The sequence below is a fragment of the Cajanus cajan genome, chromosome 5 (genome assembly GCF_000230855.2).
Source record: "Cajanus cajan strain Asha chromosome 5, NIPB_CcT2T_4, whole genome shotgun sequence".
Classification (NCBI taxonomy): Eukaryota; Viridiplantae; Streptophyta; class Magnoliopsida; order Fabales; family Fabaceae; genus Cajanus; species Cajanus cajan.
In genome coordinates this window covers 67,356,583-67,378,090 of record NC_138521.1, presented here as the reverse complement: position 1 = coordinate 67,378,090, position 21,508 = coordinate 67,356,583, and the positions used below count along the sequence as shown (strand labels likewise).

Below are 21,508 nucleotides of genomic sequence, written 5' to 3'. Positions count from 1 at the left end.
TTCTTAACCAAGGTCGAGTTCGAACCTCGATATGCCAAGGTCGAGTCAGAACCTTGAGACTACATTTTCTTAACCGAGGTCGAGTTCGAATTTTGATGCGCCAGAGGTCGAGTCTGAACCTTGAGATCACATTTTCTTAACCGAGGTCGAGTTCGAACCTTGATATACCGAGGTCGAGTCCGAACCTTGAGATCACATTTTCTTAACCGATGTCGAGGTCGAACCTTGAAGATCACAAGGTCAAATTTGAACCTTCAAACAACAAATTTGGGAGCTCCTCAAAAGCCCCTTTGCTCTTACATCACTCGGTGCTTGGGGGGCAAGTGTACTAGCCAGCCGAGTTGCCGACTTGTCCCTCACCAATCTGCTGACTCGGTCAAAGGTTTACCAGCCTAACCAAGCAGTAAACTCATTATTGCCGAGCTCTTCAGCTCGGCCATGACACATGGCATCATGATAGGCAGGTATACGCGAAAGGTCATTGTTCCCTGACGAGCTCGGTCTTAACTCCTTGACCTACGGTCTTCGGAGCTCGGGGGGCTAGTGTACTATCCGTACTGCGAAGCCGAGCTCCCAGCTCGGTATCACATCACAAGACGACCTCGGACACGCGCTATGTGACGTCAGCTCGTCACCCAAATAGGTCATAACTGATCTCGGGCCCAAGGCCCAGTAAAACCGTAATTCATACTAAGGTATGTGCATTATTTATACGAGACTAATACTCCCACAAACACTAACTTGAGCATCGGAGTCTCTTTTGCAGGTACCACCCCCATCTTGGAGCATCAAGCGTACCAGCGAAGGAGGCTCACCAATCTTACTCGGAGGATCATCTCTACAGCAGATTTCCGGTAAGAACAGTTATTATATTTTAATATCATACACAATATAGGTGTTTAGCTATGATAATTGTCAAATATGCATACATATTTTATTTAATTTAGGTGATTATTAATATATTTTATGTTTGTAAATCTTGTTTTTTTATCACAAAACACTTAGTTAAGAGGTAATTTCAATTTTAGGGTTTAATTATTTAAATATTATATATTTTTAATATTTTCCTTTGTTGAGATATAATACAGACAAATAAATTGAAAGTTACAAATCTCAAAGGGGAATTATAGCTCTAAGATACATAGAAGATCACTCTGAGTGCGCAAAACTCGTTTAGAGCAACCAAATCATTGCTTGAAGCGAGTAAAATCAAATAGCACCCCTAGAGGATCACACCTGCTCACTCAAAATGCCTAAGTAACTCGCTTTGAGCAAGCGAAATTCATCCAAAACTATCATAGAAGCACTTTGAGTGAAACAAAACAGATGAGAAAGTCACATGGACTCTCTAAGTAAACATATTTAACCTAAAAGTCTAATAGAAAATATTATAAAAACAGGATCTTTAAGAGGTCTCTAGATCCATTCATGACTTTTCTAAGCACAATTTTAGAAAGATTAAAGAGTTATTGTGAGAGCATTCTTGTAATCACGGATCAATTGAAGATCCTTTATTCGCTTATGTAATTCTCAATCATGGGTGACTAAGTTATTTATTGTTAAAGATTGATGTTGTTGTACTCATGTAATATTCCCTATTCTCATTCAATATATTATTTTTATTCAGCTAATTATTTTTACTTAGTACTTAATGTGTGCTTTGCCTAATGCATGATTTTATAATTTTGTTTAAGGTTAGAGAATCCTTTAGAATTACAATCTAAGTAAAATGCTAATAACATTTATTACCAATAAATTGGAATAAATCTTATTAGTTGATTTTTGGTTGTTGACTTTAACACATCCTTGACATTAATACATGATTATTTAACAAAAACTACTAAGAAATCAAAATTTCTCTTAAACAATCTAGAATCTCTCATATAAGAAATTAGGATTTAAATATAATTGTGAATTGTTGAATTAATTAATTACAACATTGAATGAAAATTAAGGAGGATTTACATGAAGAAGGTTAGTGAGATCAATCTTTGTCTACTCTTATCATTTTTTAAATTCAAATTCTTAACTGTTTTATTACATGCTTTTCTATAAATTTTTGTATTACAATTTAAGCAATTTTTAAATTTCTTTTATACATCTATTTAGTATTAGAATTGTATTAAACAATTATAAATTTAAGTCCTTGTAGATTCAATAATTTGAACTTTTGTCCTCCTTACCACCTGTGAAAATTGGTATATTTATTAAATATGTATCAACCCTTACACAACATATTCAAATATGATGCACAATAAAGAGGTCCATAATAAAATATAGCTTAACATAATAATATGATCTGTTTCATATTTGAATATGAGATACAATGAAGGTGTCCATAATAAAATATAATCTTACATAATTGCATATGGTGTGTTTCATTTGAAGCCATGTTATACTCAAACCAAATTCTATCTTTTACTCACAAATATGTAACTCCGTCACAAGTAATTCAAAGAGACATGAAAATAATATTAATATTTTTAGTCGAAGTTCTACTTAAGTCACCCATTTTTTAAGGTAAATATTATTTATGTGAAACTCATCTTAAATCCACTTAAATCATTCACTCTTTTCATGTTTATGACACGGTTACTTTTTGGCTCATTTTCACTTACATGTTGTGTAATTTTTTATTTTTTTAATATGCAAACGAAATTGAATCCTATGAGGTTGCGATATTTTCAAAGAGAAAATGGATTGACTATTAGTTTGTCGATTAAATTTTTAATAACTATATATTTTTTATAATTAAGTTTTTGTTGGGTTAAAGTGAAATGAGTGAGAACCAGGAAGGAGAGAGTGAAAATAAGTTGAGAAGTTTGGTTAATAAGAAATAAGAGGGTAAAAAATTAAAAGGTGGTAAACTCCCAATCCACTCTCTTTCCTCATATATATATATATATATATATATATATATATATATATATATATATATATTTATTTTAATCAAACAACCAAATTTTTATTCTATTTCTTACATATTTTTACTCACCTATTTCTCTCTTCTATTTTTCTTCACTTTATTTCTTACATGTTTTTTTCCTCTCTACCAAACACAACCTAAATCTCATAATCAATAACAGCAATGAAAAATGAGAACAATTTGCATACAAACATTTAAGGAGTTTAAACGATCATCATCTAACGAAAACGTATTTGAAAATTTTACACGAACATGTATAAGAACTTAGTTTAAAAAATTTAGATTAACTATGAAATTTATGTTTTTTTTTAGAAATCACAAATAGTTATTAAACCATACCTTTTAGACGTGACAAATGACTCAGAGGTTGATCGATTTAATTATAATACAAAATTATTTTCAGAACTAATTGCTATTAAAAGTAATTACTTCATAAAAAAGCATTAGCACAACAATTACTTCACCAAGAGTCAGGTTCATTCTCACTTCTTATAAAATTTTGATTAAAAATATTATTTTATCTTATAGGCATTGACCAATTAAAAAAAAATCATATCTCCTTATTAAAAAAAATTCTCATGATAAATTTTCATTGTACATGATTCATAAGAGGACATCGTGGAACAATTAATTACGTTATCTTTTTAATATTAATACTTGAAAGTTGAGACCATCCAATTTCCTTTGTTTTGCACAATATTGAAGGAAAAAGTGAAAGTGCGGAAAAAGTTGAAATTCTAGGAGATTTTTTCACTTAAAAATCTAATTGTGTTTCAAATTGAGGAGCATGGTGGTGCATATAAATATTACAATCATGCATACAAGTTCAAGATGTTTTCACTCAATAGATCTAGCATGGTCGTGTTAGTTCCCAACATATTTGTGCTTCAAAGTAAAGACTTTGCTTCATATTAAGAGCACACCCATGCATGACAGAAACATGCCCTTGCAACATAGAGCTCGGTTGTGCTCGTTCAAATGCTCAGGCGTGATTTTGGGTTGTGGTGTAACTTGCAAATTCCCAACTTTACGTGAACCCTTATTTTCATTCAACTGATTAGATTAATTATTCTATTGTTTTAATTTGTGTCGAGAATTGATCACTTTTTTGCATGTTTAATTTATCATACCACAGTTGATTAATATATAGGCGCCTATGGGCATTTGAGTGTACGATTGATGTATTTTTTTTATCCTACTATCAATATCTTCAAGAAACTAGTTTTTTTGTGATACCATAACTGTTATTGGCCGAAAAGTTTCCTTACACGATGAAAATTGAACAAAGGATTATCTGCTAAATAATAATAATAAATTATAAACTAAATTAACATATTAAATTCATGGAGACCGGGCATAGACCAAGTTGCTCAAGTGTGTACCCGTTTTGGGTAACAAATGGCGAAAGGAATCATATATATATGTGTACGCAGGCATAGGGCTGGTATGTGGTCCTTGGACCATGCGATATAATGTGATGCTGCTTTCACATGCACTTGCAACGCATTTATAATCTTCCTAAGTACGTGGCACAGGTTGTGCTTGGTTGGTGAGTAACATCCCAATTCTGCTTACTGGCAATTCGTGTTGTGTAATTGGTTGGATGCACCGTTTTAACTCGATTACTAACCTCAAATGGGCCATGTCTTTAATGAAATGCAAGATTTACAAGGAACTTGGCAATCATGAAATGCACAAGGACTCAAATGACATCCTATGATCCCTTCAATATTCATGTTTTGGCACTTGGCAGTGTATAAATCATTAGTTAATTTTCTTGGTTTGCTTTTTTTCATTTTTAATCTTTTACATCAAAGGGATCATTGGGGATGGTGTTTTTGTCAACCAAGGTGGCCATGGTGTTTCATATATGGAGATTAAGTTTTATCACTTGCTTTTATTTTTCTCCTACAGTGTGAAAACATCCAAACTATTATGCTTGATTATATCCTCCTACCATATGTTGACTTCCCCAGTTTCTTATCAGAGGCCCTACCTTGTCTGCTACGTTCATACAAATGTTTCTTTGATCTTATCAGATTAGCTTCAATTTTGGCTTTACAACCAAGAATATCAGTTCAAATCACCCCGTAATCGCGAATTTCAAACGCTCAAAAAGTTGTGGGTTGTAATCATTTATTTAAATCTTCTATGACGTTAAAGTGGTGGGGATTTTTACCACGTCTCACAGAGGCCATGTGCTAAGCCAGTGGAAAAGCGTTAGGCTTTTTTAACTTTTCTTTTCTCATTGGATAGGAAAAAAAATGAATCTGCTTTTACTTTTATCTTTTCAGTTTGTCTTAGTTTGCTTTGACAATAGTTGTGCAATTGAACATGAGGTTCATTCCTACCTTTCTCTCCAACTCACAGGTATCCAATTCTATCCAAAAATTGTTAAGCCCTATAATTCCTATCCTACCATGCATAAAGCCTATATCAGAATCTCAACTAGGAAGCAAAGATGAATATTAATCGCAGCTTACAAGAAAAATATAAGAGAACAATGAAGTTGTTTATAAATTGAGTAGCAAAAACTATGGAAATAATTACAATTAATGTCGTTTTTTTTTTTTTTTTTGAAGTGAACTAAACTACAAACATAGACCACTAGCAATGGCTTTATTTGTTTCCAAATTGGTAGTTTCATAAACTGGAAGCTCTTCTTGGTACCTTGCAGCTCCAATGAGATGATCCAGCTCAAACAAATCCGAACTTGAACAACTCACATCATCATCCTCTTCTTCATCATCCTCGTTCTCATTCTCAACATTATCATAAAAACCTCTAAAATCAAATTCAGTACCCGTATTATCAGAATTTCGGTATCCTTTAATAAAACCACGCGCCGCTGCTTCTTCAATTCTATTTTCTTTGGTGTTGTTGAGCTCCTTGATCGAAGAATTTCTCGTAATCTTTCTGACACTAAGACTAGGTTGAGTCTCATAAACGTTGTTGCTGGATTGTGGATGAGGATCCTCACCTAGGATTACGCTAACGGGGTAAAACCTGACGAATCTTTTAACCCCATCGTTGGATTTTTTGGCGGAAGAAGGTGTTTTGCTCATGCAAGACCTTCTGGAGAAGGAAGAAGGCGTGGAAGAGAAAGACGGGGACTTGGTTTTGTGGTCGAAAGTAACGTCTTCGACAGCACCCACGTAACACATTTTGGCTTTCTTCACGTTCTGAGAGTTGAAGATGGAGCTAAGGAACGTGGCTATTCTACTCCCGGGTGAAACGGGTTGCTTCACTCTCTGATTGAACTCGCCGTAGATTTTCAAGGCCCTTGCAAAACCACCCTCCTTCTTCTTCTGCTTCTCCGAGGTGGGTCTTGGTTTTTGTTTCTTTGAGGTTGTTGTCGTGTCAGTTTCTGAAGAGGAGAATATTCCCCCGGAGCTGCATTCGGAGGAGCTTGAACTCGAGTTCAGCAAGTGAGAACCAAGGGAATGAGAATGGGAAGTGCGCTTCTCCATCCAATCTTCGAGCATGACGGCACGGCGAAGATTCATTCTCTCTTTGCCACGTGTCTGAGCGTTGTGGCTGAAAGTGTGGGTGGTTTGACCCAGATGGTGATCCTGGTGAAGATCGGATTTTGTGTCGTCGGTGGAGTGGTAAATGGCGTCGAGAAGGGAGGAGGAGAAGGAAGGGGTTCTTCTCCTGTGTGGGGTGGGTTTCTGTCTGTCCCTTTGGTGCATTATGGTGCGTGTGGGGGTACAGTGAGAGAGAGAGTGAAGTTATAGAGAGAGGAGTTGAGTTAAAGGGAGAAAAGGGTGTGGCACGTTGGCGCAGAGAATGTGAAAAGGTGGAAGAGGAGAATAGAAAATGGAGCAAGTGGAGAAGAGATTGTGTTTGGTTTGTTTGTACAAGACAAGAGCATGTGTAGGAAGGAGCAAGAGTGTACGTACAGCTTTCGGTGATCATTTCTTTTTCTTTTTTCTTTAAATTAATGGGAAATAGGAGACGGTGACAGCGAGGAGGTTTGCTGTGATTTTGATGGGAATGACATGTTTGGATTCGGAGAGGAGAAGAAAGTGATGCCAAAAAGACGCACTATACACTATACATAATATTAATACATCACTGCAGAGGCTGTAAAAAGTCCCGCGCGTGCGGCTCATCTTTTCAGTTTTCAGACTTCAGTTCAGATCACACTTTTTTGCTTTTTAAACATATATATATTTCATTGATTAAATTTTACGTAATGAGTCATATTTTTTTTTTATTTATCTTCTCTTTATTTCTTCTTAACTAAATACACAAATTATTATTGGCTCAATTATGTTTTCAATGTTTTAAATTTGGTCTTATATTTTTTTATTTCTTAAATTTTAAAATTTTTGTTTTTATGTTCTAAAATATCAAAATTATTATTTTGGTCTTCAAATTTTAAATTTACTTTTTAAGTCTATGTAACTAAAGAAAATATTATTTTAATCACTAATATTATGGTTGATAGGTGATAAATTGAGAATTATTAAAATAATATTTTTATATTTTAGAGACTAAAATCACAAATCTCAGATTTAAAAGATCAAAACACTATTTTTTTTATAAAAAATATAGAAACTAAATCCATATAATTTTTAATTTGGAGAATAAAAAATATATTTTTTAAACCTAAAAAACTAAATACATATATAAGTATTACTCACATTTTTCACTCTCATGTAGTATATTTCTCACTCATTTCTACGGTAGCAAAACGAAACGTTAACAACATATTGCAAAACCAAAACAGCGCTGAAATCTAATTAAAATGATAATTTTTTTAATAATAAAAAAGAAACATGAAACCGGATGTCTCAGAATAAAACAAGGAGAGTGGATGGAAATGTTTCAAATAAAACGCAGTTTTGTTGGCATAAACGAAAGAACTAAAGAAGTTTTGGGTTTGTTAATCCGAAAGTATAGGCTTGTGATATATGCACCTCCTTTTTTCTATAAGTCCTTTTTAAAAAAAAATAATTAAATTTTAAAATATTCTTAATTTTTTTATTTTAAATTTTAAATTTTACATCCATAATATTTAATTTAGTACTTTTTTTCACATATATTTTAGCTTTTTTTTAATTTTTACATGCACCCCCCTACCTTTCTTTCACTACACCTATTTTGGTAGCATGTGAAAACTAAAAAGAGAAAAAAAAAAGTGTGTGAAAAAGGGTACTTACCAGAGTCAAATCCTTTACCGGCAAAGAGCCTTTCTTATGCTAGTTATGATGGGGCTAGTCCTTTTTTTTCTATTCAAAATGACTGTAAAAGTATATTCATATTACTCTTAGTGACATTGAGCGGAAAGAGACTTTGAGAAGAAGAGGGGTGCGGGGAAGGGGGGTGCGGAGAAGAGAGGTATAAATTTAGGAATTAAATTTTTTTTAAAAGGTTAATTTAGACATTTTATATATATTTTTTTAAAAATGAGGATGTGTTTATACGAGAGTGGAGGTGTGTTTAACATCTGCTGAAAGTATATTTTCATCCAAAATTGAATATAAGTTTAAAGGCCCATGCGAGTTTTGGGTCAAAATTCGTGAGTTCTCTTTTAGGGTTTAACAGGCTGCACACCAGAGCCTTTTTTTATGACCCAAAATAAATTATTTTAGCAGTTCTTTATATCACTCCTGGCTTTTTATTGTCGGTTTTCTAACTGTTGCCTTTAAATTTTTTATTAAGATTTATGGTACAAATATTGAAAGCATTAAATATTATATTTTTTTAATAATTTTATCACTAATTTTTTTAATCATTATTCGTAGAATAATGGTTAGTAAAACTATTTTTATTTTAGAAGTATTATTGTATTGATTAATGCTTGGAAGTTTCATATGATCATTTTATCGGATGTCCCCTCAAAGGGAATGTACACACAAAATCATAAAACTTTGCAAAACCAAAAGAAACAATTGAAGGGGGAATCTGACTCCCAATAGTCATATAACCATATAAATTATAAATTCTTATATTTATAATTTTGACCATATATTTCACCAATTCAATTACTCAAACAGTCATATAACCAAAGACTTAACTGGCAGATCAGAGACCAACGGAGTACGGACTAAGAAACGAGGTCATTGTCCTGCCATTTACGAAATATTTAGTAGGGAAATTGTTAGGTATTACACATGGTTCTAACTAATCTTTACATTTCATATATAATCAATTTCTTATTATTTTTTCTTATATTAAAAAACCTAAATATATGCTATGTAAAATTGATGGCTCATTGAATACTCGGTGATTATGAATTGCCTAATTAATAGTCTCTCTCCCAAGACTGCTACCAGACCGGTACACTAGAAGCGTGAAGCTAGTGATTAGCAGTTTATATTTCCTTAAAAATACTTCGTTCTTTGTGACCCAAAATAATTCAAATATATTTATTCTGAGTACAGAATCAGAAATGGAAAGAGCAGAGATATTAAGAAGACATACGTATGCAAAAATAAATAAACAAACAAACAAATAAAGAGTATGTCAAGGAGACAATAATCCTGGTGACATATCCATTCATTTGTTTGAGCATCATAACTGATATGCATAGGGACAAAATTAATGAAAGTAGATCCATTCTTTGTATCCAATTTGAATAGTAATAGAATTTACACCCACCATACTTAAGCTTTTTAAGTAAATCATTGCTGCACTTGATCCACCAGTATTTTTAACTACTAGAAATTATATTTACCACTCACATGTGATCCAAGAGAATATAACTTGAACCGGTCGCACAAAGACGAGAAGTGTGAGTAGAGATGTAAATAGCCCAAAAAAGGCAGAGATGCGAGTAGCACCTCATCTGACACCTGCACCTATAACGAGACTTAGTAGTATAACAAAACAAATATTGAACAATTTAATAAGCAACACCAGCTCCACACTTTGTAAAGCATCAGCAGCCAACCCCCCTTTGTAAAATCTCATAAATCACAAGTATTGTTCATGTATTCTGGCACGGTTCTCCTCCCACCATAATCTAGCATGCATCTCCCCAAATCTTTCTCGGCTGCGTAACACATTAGAATACCAAGAAATAAATTCCGTAGAATTCTACATCAAAATTCAACCATGAAAAACTAACACAATAGACAGAAATCAGCACACAGATTTGGGTATTGCTTGTTTCTTAATTCTTATACTACAGGCCAATTAGATATTTGACATAATAATGAATTGGTAAAGGGCATTGTCCAGCCATAATATTGGCAGCAAGCGTACCTGAACCTGACTCGTTTGAGCTCCCTTGCGCCACCTGGCAATGCTCTGATGGTAATGTAAACCCCAGGTTCATCCTGTTCAACCCATTCTGTCTCCAAATCACTAACATTGCTGATTGATAGATCACACGAGCGATCGGCCTCTCTCGATGAGCTACTTCTCATAGAAGCATCCATGGATGATATCTCTGTCTTAGCCGCACTAATGGTGGACACTTTTGGGGTTGAGTTCATACCATTTGAGTCATAGAAATGCCGGGATTGCATTGATTGGTGATCAAAGGAATCTGAGGATGAGTATCCCATTCCCATCCCTGTTGGACGATACATATTACGAGGTAACCGTTCCCTGCTCAGTGGAGGCGTTACAGGGCTTTCTTCCGCTGATTCAAGCTTTGAGCTCTGTTATCAACCCAAGTAAAATACAACAAATTAAAAACAGTATAAAAAAGAACTTTGAATTCAGTAATTACGAGAAATTTGAGAAAAGAATTATTACTGGAAGTGATTATTGTTTTTAAGGAAAAGGCAAAACTACTAAGAAGGCAATGAACAAAAAAGGGAGAATTGTTACAGTGAAGCATCCGTAACTTTTACCTAGACTAATTGTATTTAAGACAGGTAAAATTAATGCTTCACTCCTTAGACGATTTATTTTATTTTGCATTACTACTGTCCAAAATAAGCATGGTTGAATCAATGCTGAACTTCAATCAACTATAGAATACTGTAATTTATTTGACCCATAATTCCTTATGCTTACATATATAATTGAAGTACCTAAGCATCGCCCTTAGTAACATGCATGCAGCAGCCAACTACTAAATTGTATATGATTACATGTGAATGAGCTACTTAAATTACCTCGTCTTCAGATCTTGGTGGCGTTGGAAGAGGGAATGCTTGCCGGTTAAACCTTTGAACATTGTAAAGTTCCATGACCTTGTCGTAGTTCTCTGCCCACCATCTTTGAGCTTGCCATTTATTGAACATCTCTCGACTACACATAAAAGAAAATAAACCAAAATTCATCTCTCTTCTCTTTAGTCTCGATGTCATCATATGAACTAAAAGACCAATGCAAGTATGCAACAGTATTATAAAACAGTTAAAATGACCCTGTTGTCCTTCCCATGAATACACATCCTGCTTTCCCATATATTTTTTTCATGTGTGATGTTGGGTAGACTTGTAGAATAATGATTATTTCAAGCTAAACGATATCAAGTTTATATATATGTATATATATATATATATATATATATATATATATATATATATATATATATATATATATATATATATATATATATATATATATATATTCTTTATGAGTGGTCCGCGTGCCTATAACTCAAAACCTCAACTAATTTCAGTTTGTTGCTGTTATTATGATGTTATTTTGTTGACCAAATAGCTTTCTTAGATGAATTGCAAGTTATTTTAGTGGTTTATGACACTGTAATCCATCATGCTAAGTTACTCAACTGGATACTTTTTGCCAAAGAATTCTCATATAAATAATTAAAAGCAAAACCGGTCATTCGGTGCGTGGAATAAAGTTGTTCTACAGCCAAATTTGACCTTACATTTTAGGTTAATCTAGACAATTGGAAGCAGGTAGGCCCAAACGTAATTAATGACAAATACATAACTAAACGCACCAAAACACGAATTGATTTAGAATTTTAGATGGTTGAAAAGGTTTTAAATTTAATATTAGCTTGAGATAAATGTCTTGAATTTCTGCGTTGAGGTTGTGGAAAAGACAAAATGAAAAAAGAGACACAAAATCGTGCGTACATAGACCCACCTACTAATTCCACATTGGTTGGGATTGCATCACAAGTCACCAAGTAGGACCAACATGCCCAAATGTCATTCATGTTTCTATCCTACAATAATTTAAGAAAAAATGTGATAAAAAAAAACATCTATAAGACTTTAATCTATTCTATCTATCTTTAACTTCATTTCGTGCCCACGTCGTAGACGTTCGTAATTTTGTCTTGTATATATATCTGGGTTGGACGATGATGGGAGCATTATTCCCCAGCATATTGCAGATTAAAAGACAAAAAATACTGGTATATATTAGACGAAGACAAAGTCGCGAAGAATCAGGCATGACACAACAAATTTTGAAAAAGAAAAAAAGAAAGGAAGCAGAAGAGTTTCCTCCGACCACTCGACAAAACTGGGTTAAAAGGCACCAACACAATCAAAAACGACCCACCGGGCCACCACCACTTATAGGCCACAATAAGTTGTCTTTTGGATACCTTTTTTGATTGCTTTTGGCAAGGGCGTGAAATTTTACTGAGAAATGTGGGACCCAAACCTACACTCTATCATATTTACGGAGGAGGGAGAGGAATCATTTATAGCAGTGGGGGATTTGGACTTTGGATACTTAAATTGTCAGCGACAAGTGAGCATAATTGTGATCAAGCCGAAGCTCAAACCTGTTCCCACTTATCCAAGTTCCATTTCTGACCAAAAAACACAATGCCGTTTGAATGGGCCTGAAGTTCCAAAAATTCGGATGATTTTCTGGTAACGGCAATCACTAATTGTAGGATCATCACTCACTGCATTCAAAACTCATCAAAATCATCCATAGGATATTAGTTTAAATTGCACTAATACGACTTAATATCTGTCTACATTGTAAATATCTTATTTTAAATACTACAATACATTACATTTTAGGCAATGCTACACATAAAATCAGAGATACAAAATTTTATATCATGTCACTAAAGGAATTTATTCTAAAAAATTAACATTACACACAAAAAATGTAACAAATCCACAAACAAACAAAAAAACCTTTTATACTAATGTTTTTCTAAAATTATCTCTATATATTTTGAATGTAAATAAAATTTTCTAACTACGTATATCTCGCATATTTTTAAATAAATTATTTTCTTTAATTACATTGTTATTATATTAGTGTTTTAAAATTATAATAATTATAATTATCAATCCTTTTATATTTTGAAAGAATTGATTGTATACAATCTAGAAAAACATGACAAAAAAAATAAGTTAACAAGCCCCAACTCCAGGTGAGAAGCTGTTCCACTTCCACTTCAAGATATACTCCTACCTAAGACAGAAGGGAATGCAAATTAAGCAAAGGCGAAAACGACCCTACAAGTGAGGTGTGAGAAATTGACTCTCATTGTCATCATCAATGTCTAGACGATCTAAATAGCGACCAATCATCACCCTACACTCACGCTCACCGTCCGATCAGCACCCCCAACGGCAACGAAAACAACGACACCACGGGTACTGTCGCCCCGATTACAAACACAGCACGAGACGAAGCCCCTAACGCAACGTAACGTAACATAACATACGTACGTACCTGAAGCGTATGCGCTTGAGATCGTTCCCGCCACGTGGCAACGACACGAACGTAATCAAAACGCCGGGCTCCACCTGCGCCACCCACTCCTTAGGCTCATTCTCCTCGACGAACAGCACCACCGGCTCCGTCCGCCGCCCGCTGGTGGAGTTCGGCGTCCCCTCCCCACTCGAAATTCCCTTCAGCCGCGCCTCCATCTCCTTCCCCCACGTCCTCGTCGCCGTCGAGCTCGAACTCCCTGTCCTCCGGTACGACCACCGGAAACGGTCCGAATCCGCGTCCGACTCCGTATTGCTCCGCACTCTCCCCTGCGCTGTCGGCCCCGTGCACGGAGCGCAATGCTTGTACGCTCCCGAAGCCTTCAACGCCATATCCCTAATCTAAATTCACAATACACAAAATTAACAATCGTTTTCGGTTTTCGTTTTTCAATTTTGAATTTCATCGCTTCTACCTGAGAAGTGAGTGATTTGACGGCCTGAGTTTTCGCGGCGCTTGTCGCGTTGTTCGGATCCGACTCATCAGGTTTCTTTGGACGAGCTATGCACGTCAGCATTTTCAGCTCGTAATAAACTAAATCACTGCAAAAAAAAAAAAAAAAAAAAAAAAAAAAAAAAAAAGCGGAGTGACTACGCATTGCAGAATCGGATACGAGAAATTGAAAGGAGAAGAGAATAGCGTACAGACTGCACCTGAGCGTGAATTGGTGAGGCGATAGAAAGAGGAGAGAAGAGAATTAATAGAGCGCGAGAAGCGAGATGGCGCTGGTGCGAGTAAGAGCCATGCGCAGCGAATTTTAATACGCGAATTGAATTTGGAGATCAGAGAATCTGTGGTGGAGACAGGAATGGAATTTGTGGCGGAGTCAGTGGTGGATGCTGGTGGCAGAGTGGGCGTGTGTTTATTGGTTTTTGGTTTGTTTCGCTTTGCTTGGTTCGGTAGAAGCTATAATGGTGCAAGAGGAGTGCTGTCTCTTACTGTGGATTTCGCTTTATTTTTTTTTTTCTTTGTCTTGCGGTCTTACCTGTTACCGGGTGTTAACTGGCTAGGACTCCTCTCGCGCTTGCTGTGTTTTTAAGTTTTGCATACTTGTTTGCCCGGTGTTCAAGGAACTTAGTCCTCGCATTCTTTAATTTGGGCTCAGCCCATGGTGTGCGCACTGAAGGCCCAACGCAATCCAATAAAAAGAGGCCGGGTTTATATATTAGTGCTATTAATTAATTAATTAATGTTATGTTCTTAAATGAATGAATATTACCACTTCTGTATCCAAAAGTCATATCCATATACTGTACTAACGTTTTTGAAAGACGAGTAATCCACACAAGAAAAATAGATTCACAATGTTGTTTGGGGAAGAGCAATGGTCCGAAATTGATATGCCTATGTTTGTGTAAATAGTGATAATCATATAAATATTGATTACGTGGACCATAGTCAACATGTATCACAGTATCAGTGGCACGTTTGGAAAGGTTTCATGGTATGGAATGGTTTGGTTTCTCATAAAGTATACTCCTATTCATTAATTAAGATAAGAGTTTTAATGGAAAAAATCTCAATCAACACACTTTTCATTAAATATCGTTTTCATGTAAATATGACTTTTCATGCCAAATAAAAGAGTAGATTTATAGTACTTTTCATAACTGTAAATTGAGATTACTAAGGAAGTTATTGTTAATTTTCTTAATTTAAAGAGATTTTGTTTATATATTTCTTATTTTACTCTTTTTAAATGAGATGTTTTCACAGATTTTTTAAAATTAATTATCATCAATTTCTTCTCTCACATTTAAAGTTTTTAATGATTTTTATTTCTCCCTTTAATTAATATTGACTATTTATCTTTCACTAAAATATACGTAAAAATTAAAGGATATTGATTAAAGTAGGTTGTTGACTATTGGCTGAAGTAATATAATTGTTTATAAAATAATTTAAAAAAAATTCAAGGGTATATAATGTAAAGAATAAAAAAATTAATACTACATTTGAAATATGAACATGATAAATAATATTACCTTCGTTTTGAAAACAATTCCTAGAGATTAGTGGTTCGTCGACAAACTGTTAACTTATGTCTTATGCCCAAATTACAAATTATACAGACATAGTTAAAAAATACTCAAAAAATTATTTAATATGAAAATTTTGTTTGTTAAAGTGATATTTTTTTAAAATGAAGGAAAGAGGTATGAAGGAAAAAGATAATTTTAAAATAAAATTTATTTTGAAAAGGAAAAAGCTAAAAGAATATTTAAAAATATTTTTGGAAAAAAAAAAAAAAGGAAAGGAGACACTTATTAAAAGGATAAGGTATATATATCATTTCGGACTATTTAAAAAAACTCTTTCATAAATATTTATGGAGAAAAAAAAAAGTCTATTCGCAAGTTAAAATTAGTTTAAATTTTTTTAAAGAAATTATATAATCATGTATTTAACATCGTTAAATCATTAAAATAAATAAATGAAATATGAGATTAAAATGTGCTACAGTAGTTTAATGTTAATTTGTTTCCATTTATATTAAAAATACTATTAAGGCCCCCAATTAAATATTCATCTTTGGTAATACAGTGATGCTACTTGGAAAGAAAAATAAAAATAAAAAAGGGAACCCTCCCAATCTCGTATGCATCATTCGATGGAGCAGTTTAATATTTAATATTTAATATTTAATTGCTTATTGTAGCTCCATTTCCATTCTCCACGCATCAACCACATCATATACAAGTTCACGCTAGAATCTCCCTGTAAACAAAAATATGACTAACATATGATGTTTTAAAAAGGTTCGAACATTTTTTTGCGGATTTATTTTATTAAAATTATGATTTTTAAAATTACAATCCATTATTAAATATAAGACTGACTACCATATTCTTATTGTAAATTATTTAATTAAGTATTTTATGATAAATATAAATTAATACAAATAAAACAAAATTCAGTAATCAAAAGGTTCATATAACATAACATGTCCCTAAATTATAAAATTAATTACTAATCTTAAATAAAACCTAACAAAATTAGTAAGATTAAAGTTAACTATAAATCGAACCTGAAAAATCAGAAAGGTCAAACTAAATCTACATATATTTTTCAAATTTTTAATGTTTATTTATAAAAAAAAATTAAAAATAGACTATATTTATCTCCCAAATATATAAAATTTGAAATCAAGATAAACAAAATTAACAAGATCAAATAAATTCTAAAAATATGTTTTATATTTGTCAAAATTCATATCGGCAATAAATGAAATGATAAAAAGATAATGTGACAAATTACGATATACACAAAATTTTAAGTCAAAAATAATAAAATAAAGTAATTTGAGTATAAATAATAGTAATATATAATAATCAATGATATGACAAATAAATGAAAAATTATAACAGATTGCGTGGCAGATTACAGCACTATATCAATCCTAGACTGTACGATATAATTTTTTTTTTTTAGTGATTAATCTTCTCGCTACATTAGACTGTGTATGATATAATTTGACAATTTATTTCAAATTTATTATAATTTAGCAGTTGGTCATGAATATACTCTTAATTGTCTGAATAATTTCATTACCAAATTATTTTTATTTTTAGAAATAGAAAAGGTAATTTCATAAGATTTTATTTCTTGCGTAAACTTGTTCACTTTTATTAATGCTTTTTTTTTGTGAATTACTTTTATTAATATAAAGATAAAGATATGTGTAAGCGTTGCAAAAATATTATAAATAGTTTTTTATTTAAAATTTTTGAATATTACCAATGCTTTTACAAAATAAAAAAATACAAAATTTTGGATTATAAAAGCAAAATAAATTTTTTTTATAAAATATAATTAAACAACATTGACATTAGACTATAAGAAATACTGTATTGTAAAGTTAAAATACATAACTAAATATATATTTTTTCCCAACAACAAAAAAATATAATTAGTTATAAAAATATAAGAGTAACATATTCTTGTTGGAAATGTTAATTAAGTATTTTATGATAAATATAAAAGTAATACAAATAAAACAAAACCAAAAGGCATAAAAGATACCATATAACTCTTCAAAAAAAAAAAGATACCATATAAATTATCCCTAAATTTTATAATTAATCAACAATTTTAAATAAAAAATACAGATTAAAACAAAAAAATTTATTTATCACTATAAAAGTTGTAATTGAAATCATGATAAATAATTTTAGAAAGAAAGAACTAATTATAAAAATATTCTTATATTTGTTGTCTAATTCTAAAAAAAGTCGAGTATACTTATCACTAAAACATACAAAATTGAAATTGAAATCAAAAAGATCAAAAAAGTATATTCTTTTTCATATTTGTTAAAATTCAATTCAAATTAAAATAAATAAATATAAAAAGAATATATGACGAATTATAATACATATAAGATTCTAAGTAAATAATAATAAAATAAAAATAATTTAAACGAAAATAATAACATGTTAGAACAAACTTTAAAATTTAAATTTAAATTAAGAATACACGAAAAGAATAAAAAGAAATGTGTAACACATTATGTTGGAGACATCTCAATCTTCTTCCGTATGAGATGAAACGACTATGTATTCCAAATTTACTATAATTAGTCCCAAGCACTTTTTCTAAAATTAATCCTCCAGAACACTTTAATTAATTTTTATTGATTTTGTTAAATTATATGTAGAGGTGATTTTATTGTTTAATTGTTAAGAAATTTTGAAATTAAATAATTTTTAAAAAGTTTTAGTTATTTACTAATTTATCTAAACAGAGGTTCAATTTGACCAATAATAAGAAGATATATATATGATTTTTTTTCAATACTTGAGTTTTATTAGTTCATTTTTTAAAAAAAACTTATAAAGATAGTTTAGAAAAAGAGACTTTGAACCATAAGTAACTCTACTTCCATAGTGACCTTTAATCCTTCCCTATAGCTAAGTGAAGTGTAATGGTGTTGGTTCAAGCTAAGAATTAGGGTGTGGTGTGGAGCTTCCCAAAGTTAACTCAGAGCTCGATTTCATTCTTCCTGCTTCTTCTTCTTCTTATGTTTGATCTTAAGGTGAAAGGAGGTAAAGTAAACTAGAAATTGATTCCTTGTTGATGGATGAAGTTGAACGTTGTTTGTTTTCATTAAATTTGGGGATGCATTGTTGAATATTGAGGTTAAATTGGTACATGGTAAGTTTTGGTGTTTTGATGCATATTGTGGTGAATTTGATGATTTTAATCATTTGGTGGTTGCATCTTGATAATCTAGTTAAATTCAAGTTGTTTTATGTTGCTTATGTGTGGTTTAATACATTGCATGTGTGGGTTTTCTAAGTTTCAAGTATGGAGAACCAAAATTGGGGTTCTACCAAGTGTATAATTCCTCATTGCACAAAGAGCTTCAAGGCGTCGGGCATGACATGGGTTAGAAACTCTCTACCTTACCAATGATGGACTCGAGATAAGTAACGTCGAACACGAGTCAAAGGAAAGCTTTCTAACTTGATCACGTCGGATATGGGTTAAATGGCATCGGGCGTGAGAGTCTTAAAGCTCTTTGACTTGGTGATGTTGAACCCTAGTTGAGAGGTGTTAGGTGTGATCAAGATAAATGTTTTTTTCCTATACAACACTAAGCACTAGTTTAGTGATGCTAGATATGACTTAGGTTGAGACTCTTTGCTTGAAATGCAACTAGGCATGGGTTTAGTCATGTCAAGTTCACAAAGGCTCTTTATCTCTTTCACACCAGATGCGGTTGAGTAGCACCAGATATGGGCCACCTTGAGAATTCTTTGCCTCAATGATGTTAGGTGTGGGAAGATTAGTGTTGGTCATGAGTTGCCTTAAGAAAATGTGTTGTTTTTCTTGATGAAATGTCGAACATGTATGTGATAATTGTATCTATTACATGTTGTACGAGGATAAATGTTGGTAGTTCTTTGTACATTGATTTGGGATAATGTATATTAATGATTAGCTTGTTGAAATGTTGAGGATGCTTGAGGCATTAGGGTGTATTTGTGTTAATTGACTTAGGATTAAAGGGGAAAATGTTTTAAAAAGTTTGATATCTCATTTTGAGGATATTGTTGTAGTGTTCTACAAGTCTAGTTGTTGAATAGTTGACTCTTGAAGTTGATAGTTGAGTCCCTTTTAGGACCTTTGTTAATGCGATATGTAAGCAAGGTCGAGGCATACCGCCTATAAGTGCTAATGATATGGTAAGCTCACACCCAAATTGTTTCATCCTAATAGAAATACTAGATTTTCATAGTTTAAGTGGCAAAATTTAAAGATTCATGTTGTTGTGAATTTTTATTGAAATTGGCTATTGATTTAACAAGTGTAAAAAAGATCGTATTATTACTTCAATAGGGTCAAATCGCTTAGACTGTCCATTATTATCGTAAGGGATCTTTTAGGTAAATGTGCGGTGACGCATATAGTTAAGGTTTATGCACATGATATGTTGATTGTGGTATTATTCATATGCTATGTGAATTTGTTGTTGAATGGCATGATTGTGATGTAAGTCAAAAATTTTGTGATGTGATTAAGTTGTTTATTTTTTTAAGGTTGTGGAATGCCACGTTGAGGTGTTATTGCTATGTTGCTAAGATGCAAGTCATGAGGTGTTTTGTTGTGTGATTTACATGATGATGTTAGTAGTGTAGATGCATTTACTTCTATACTTGTTTATGATTGTTTTTTTTTTATTACTTCTATGCTTGATTACATGAGGTGTATGTTTTCATATGGTGGAATTGTAGTGATCATACTTGGTATAAAAACATGATAGAAATAGATTGCAAGTGGAGTTTGTGTTAAGGTCATGTTAGTGATAACAATGTTAACCTTTTGAGCTTCCTTGATGTACCTGATTCTTAATTGTCTTGCTTGATCAACAACTATAATTCTTCATACTTAAATACCAAATTATTGTATATATATATATATATGTGTGTGTACTTGTCATATAATTTCAGTTGATAAACTTTCACACATGTGTATATATATTATGGTACATATATTTTATATTGTATGTATGTTAATTTTAGACAGTCGCAATTATAACTCCACCATTAATAGTTGAATTGTTAAATGGATGAACCATGTCAGATTGTTACACAATTCATATAAATACTTATAATTACATAACACATTTCTTTTTATATACCCCACATATATATATATATATATATATATATAATTATAGATAATTTTATTTAGGGGTGTTCATGGATCAGTTTTTAAAAAAATCTAAACCGAACCAAATTGAACTATTTTATAAAAGTGGATCGATTAACCGATTCATTTTTTTTAAAATTCAAATCGAACCGAACTGGTTCACTTTGTAAAATTAGATCGGATAACTGAATCAGTTTTATAAAGTAGTTTGGTTTGGATTTTTTTTCCAAAATAGATCAAATTTTTCAATACGGATCAAATCGATTATGGATTAGTTCGGATCAATTTAGATTTTTTGCACACCCCTAATTTTACTAGAATTGAATAGAAACTCGGAATAACAAAATTGTTCCTCCGAATGAATTATATTTTGAATGTAAATAGAAAAAATATATTTCCTTAAGAATTTTCTGCCAAAATGTTTCTAGAATTACAAAAATAAAGATATCACGGTATCATCGATTACGTATGGTTCTAAATTATTCGATTTATCAATTTTAACTGATCATACCTAATTGTCTTTTTATAAAGTTGTATGAATTTTGATTTTTTTAACAAAATAAATATAAAATAATCATGCGTGTGACACTGTTTCATTCTAATTATAATGGAGATTAGTTATTATTCTTTAACGTCATAATTAAAAAGTTAATAAATAATATTGAATTTAAATTTATGAAATATTTAAAATAAAAGTTTTAAATATATAGTTTTTGGGCATGCATTAAATTAAATAGAGTAACAGTACTACCACTATAAAGAAGATATTCTGATTGATGATGATATGCTGGTGGT

The 21,508-nt window shown here is 32.0% G+C and overlaps 2 protein-coding genes across 2 annotated transcripts; both read right to left on the bottom strand.

Annotated features, from left to right (window-relative positions):
• Positions 1-5,419: 5,419 nt before the first annotated feature.
• On the bottom strand, positions 5,420-7,173 carry LOC109809378 (protein BIG GRAIN 1-like B). Its single transcript, XM_020372673.3, has one exon. It carries the CDS (start codon positions 6,616-6,618, stop codon positions 5,518-5,520), a length of 1,101 nt encoding a protein of 366 aa, XP_020228262.1. The 5' UTR covers positions 6,619-7,173; the 3' UTR covers positions 5,420-5,517.
• Positions 7,174-9,475: 2,302 nt separating this feature from the next.
• BRXL4 (BREVIS RADIX-like 4) lies at positions 9,476-14,555 on the bottom strand. The gene is made up of 6 exons (XM_020371638.3): positions 14,212-14,555; positions 13,974-14,100; positions 13,520-13,899; positions 11,005-11,140; positions 10,142-10,542; positions 9,476-9,929 (listed from the first exon to the last, which is right to left on the bottom strand). The coding sequence occupies exons 2-6, from the start codon at positions 14,073-14,075 to the stop codon at positions 9,851-9,853; spliced, it is 1,098 nt and encodes a 365-aa protein (XP_020227227.1). The 5' UTR covers positions 14,076-14,100; positions 14,212-14,555; the 3' UTR covers positions 9,476-9,850.
• Positions 14,556-21,508: the final 6,953 nt, after the last annotated feature.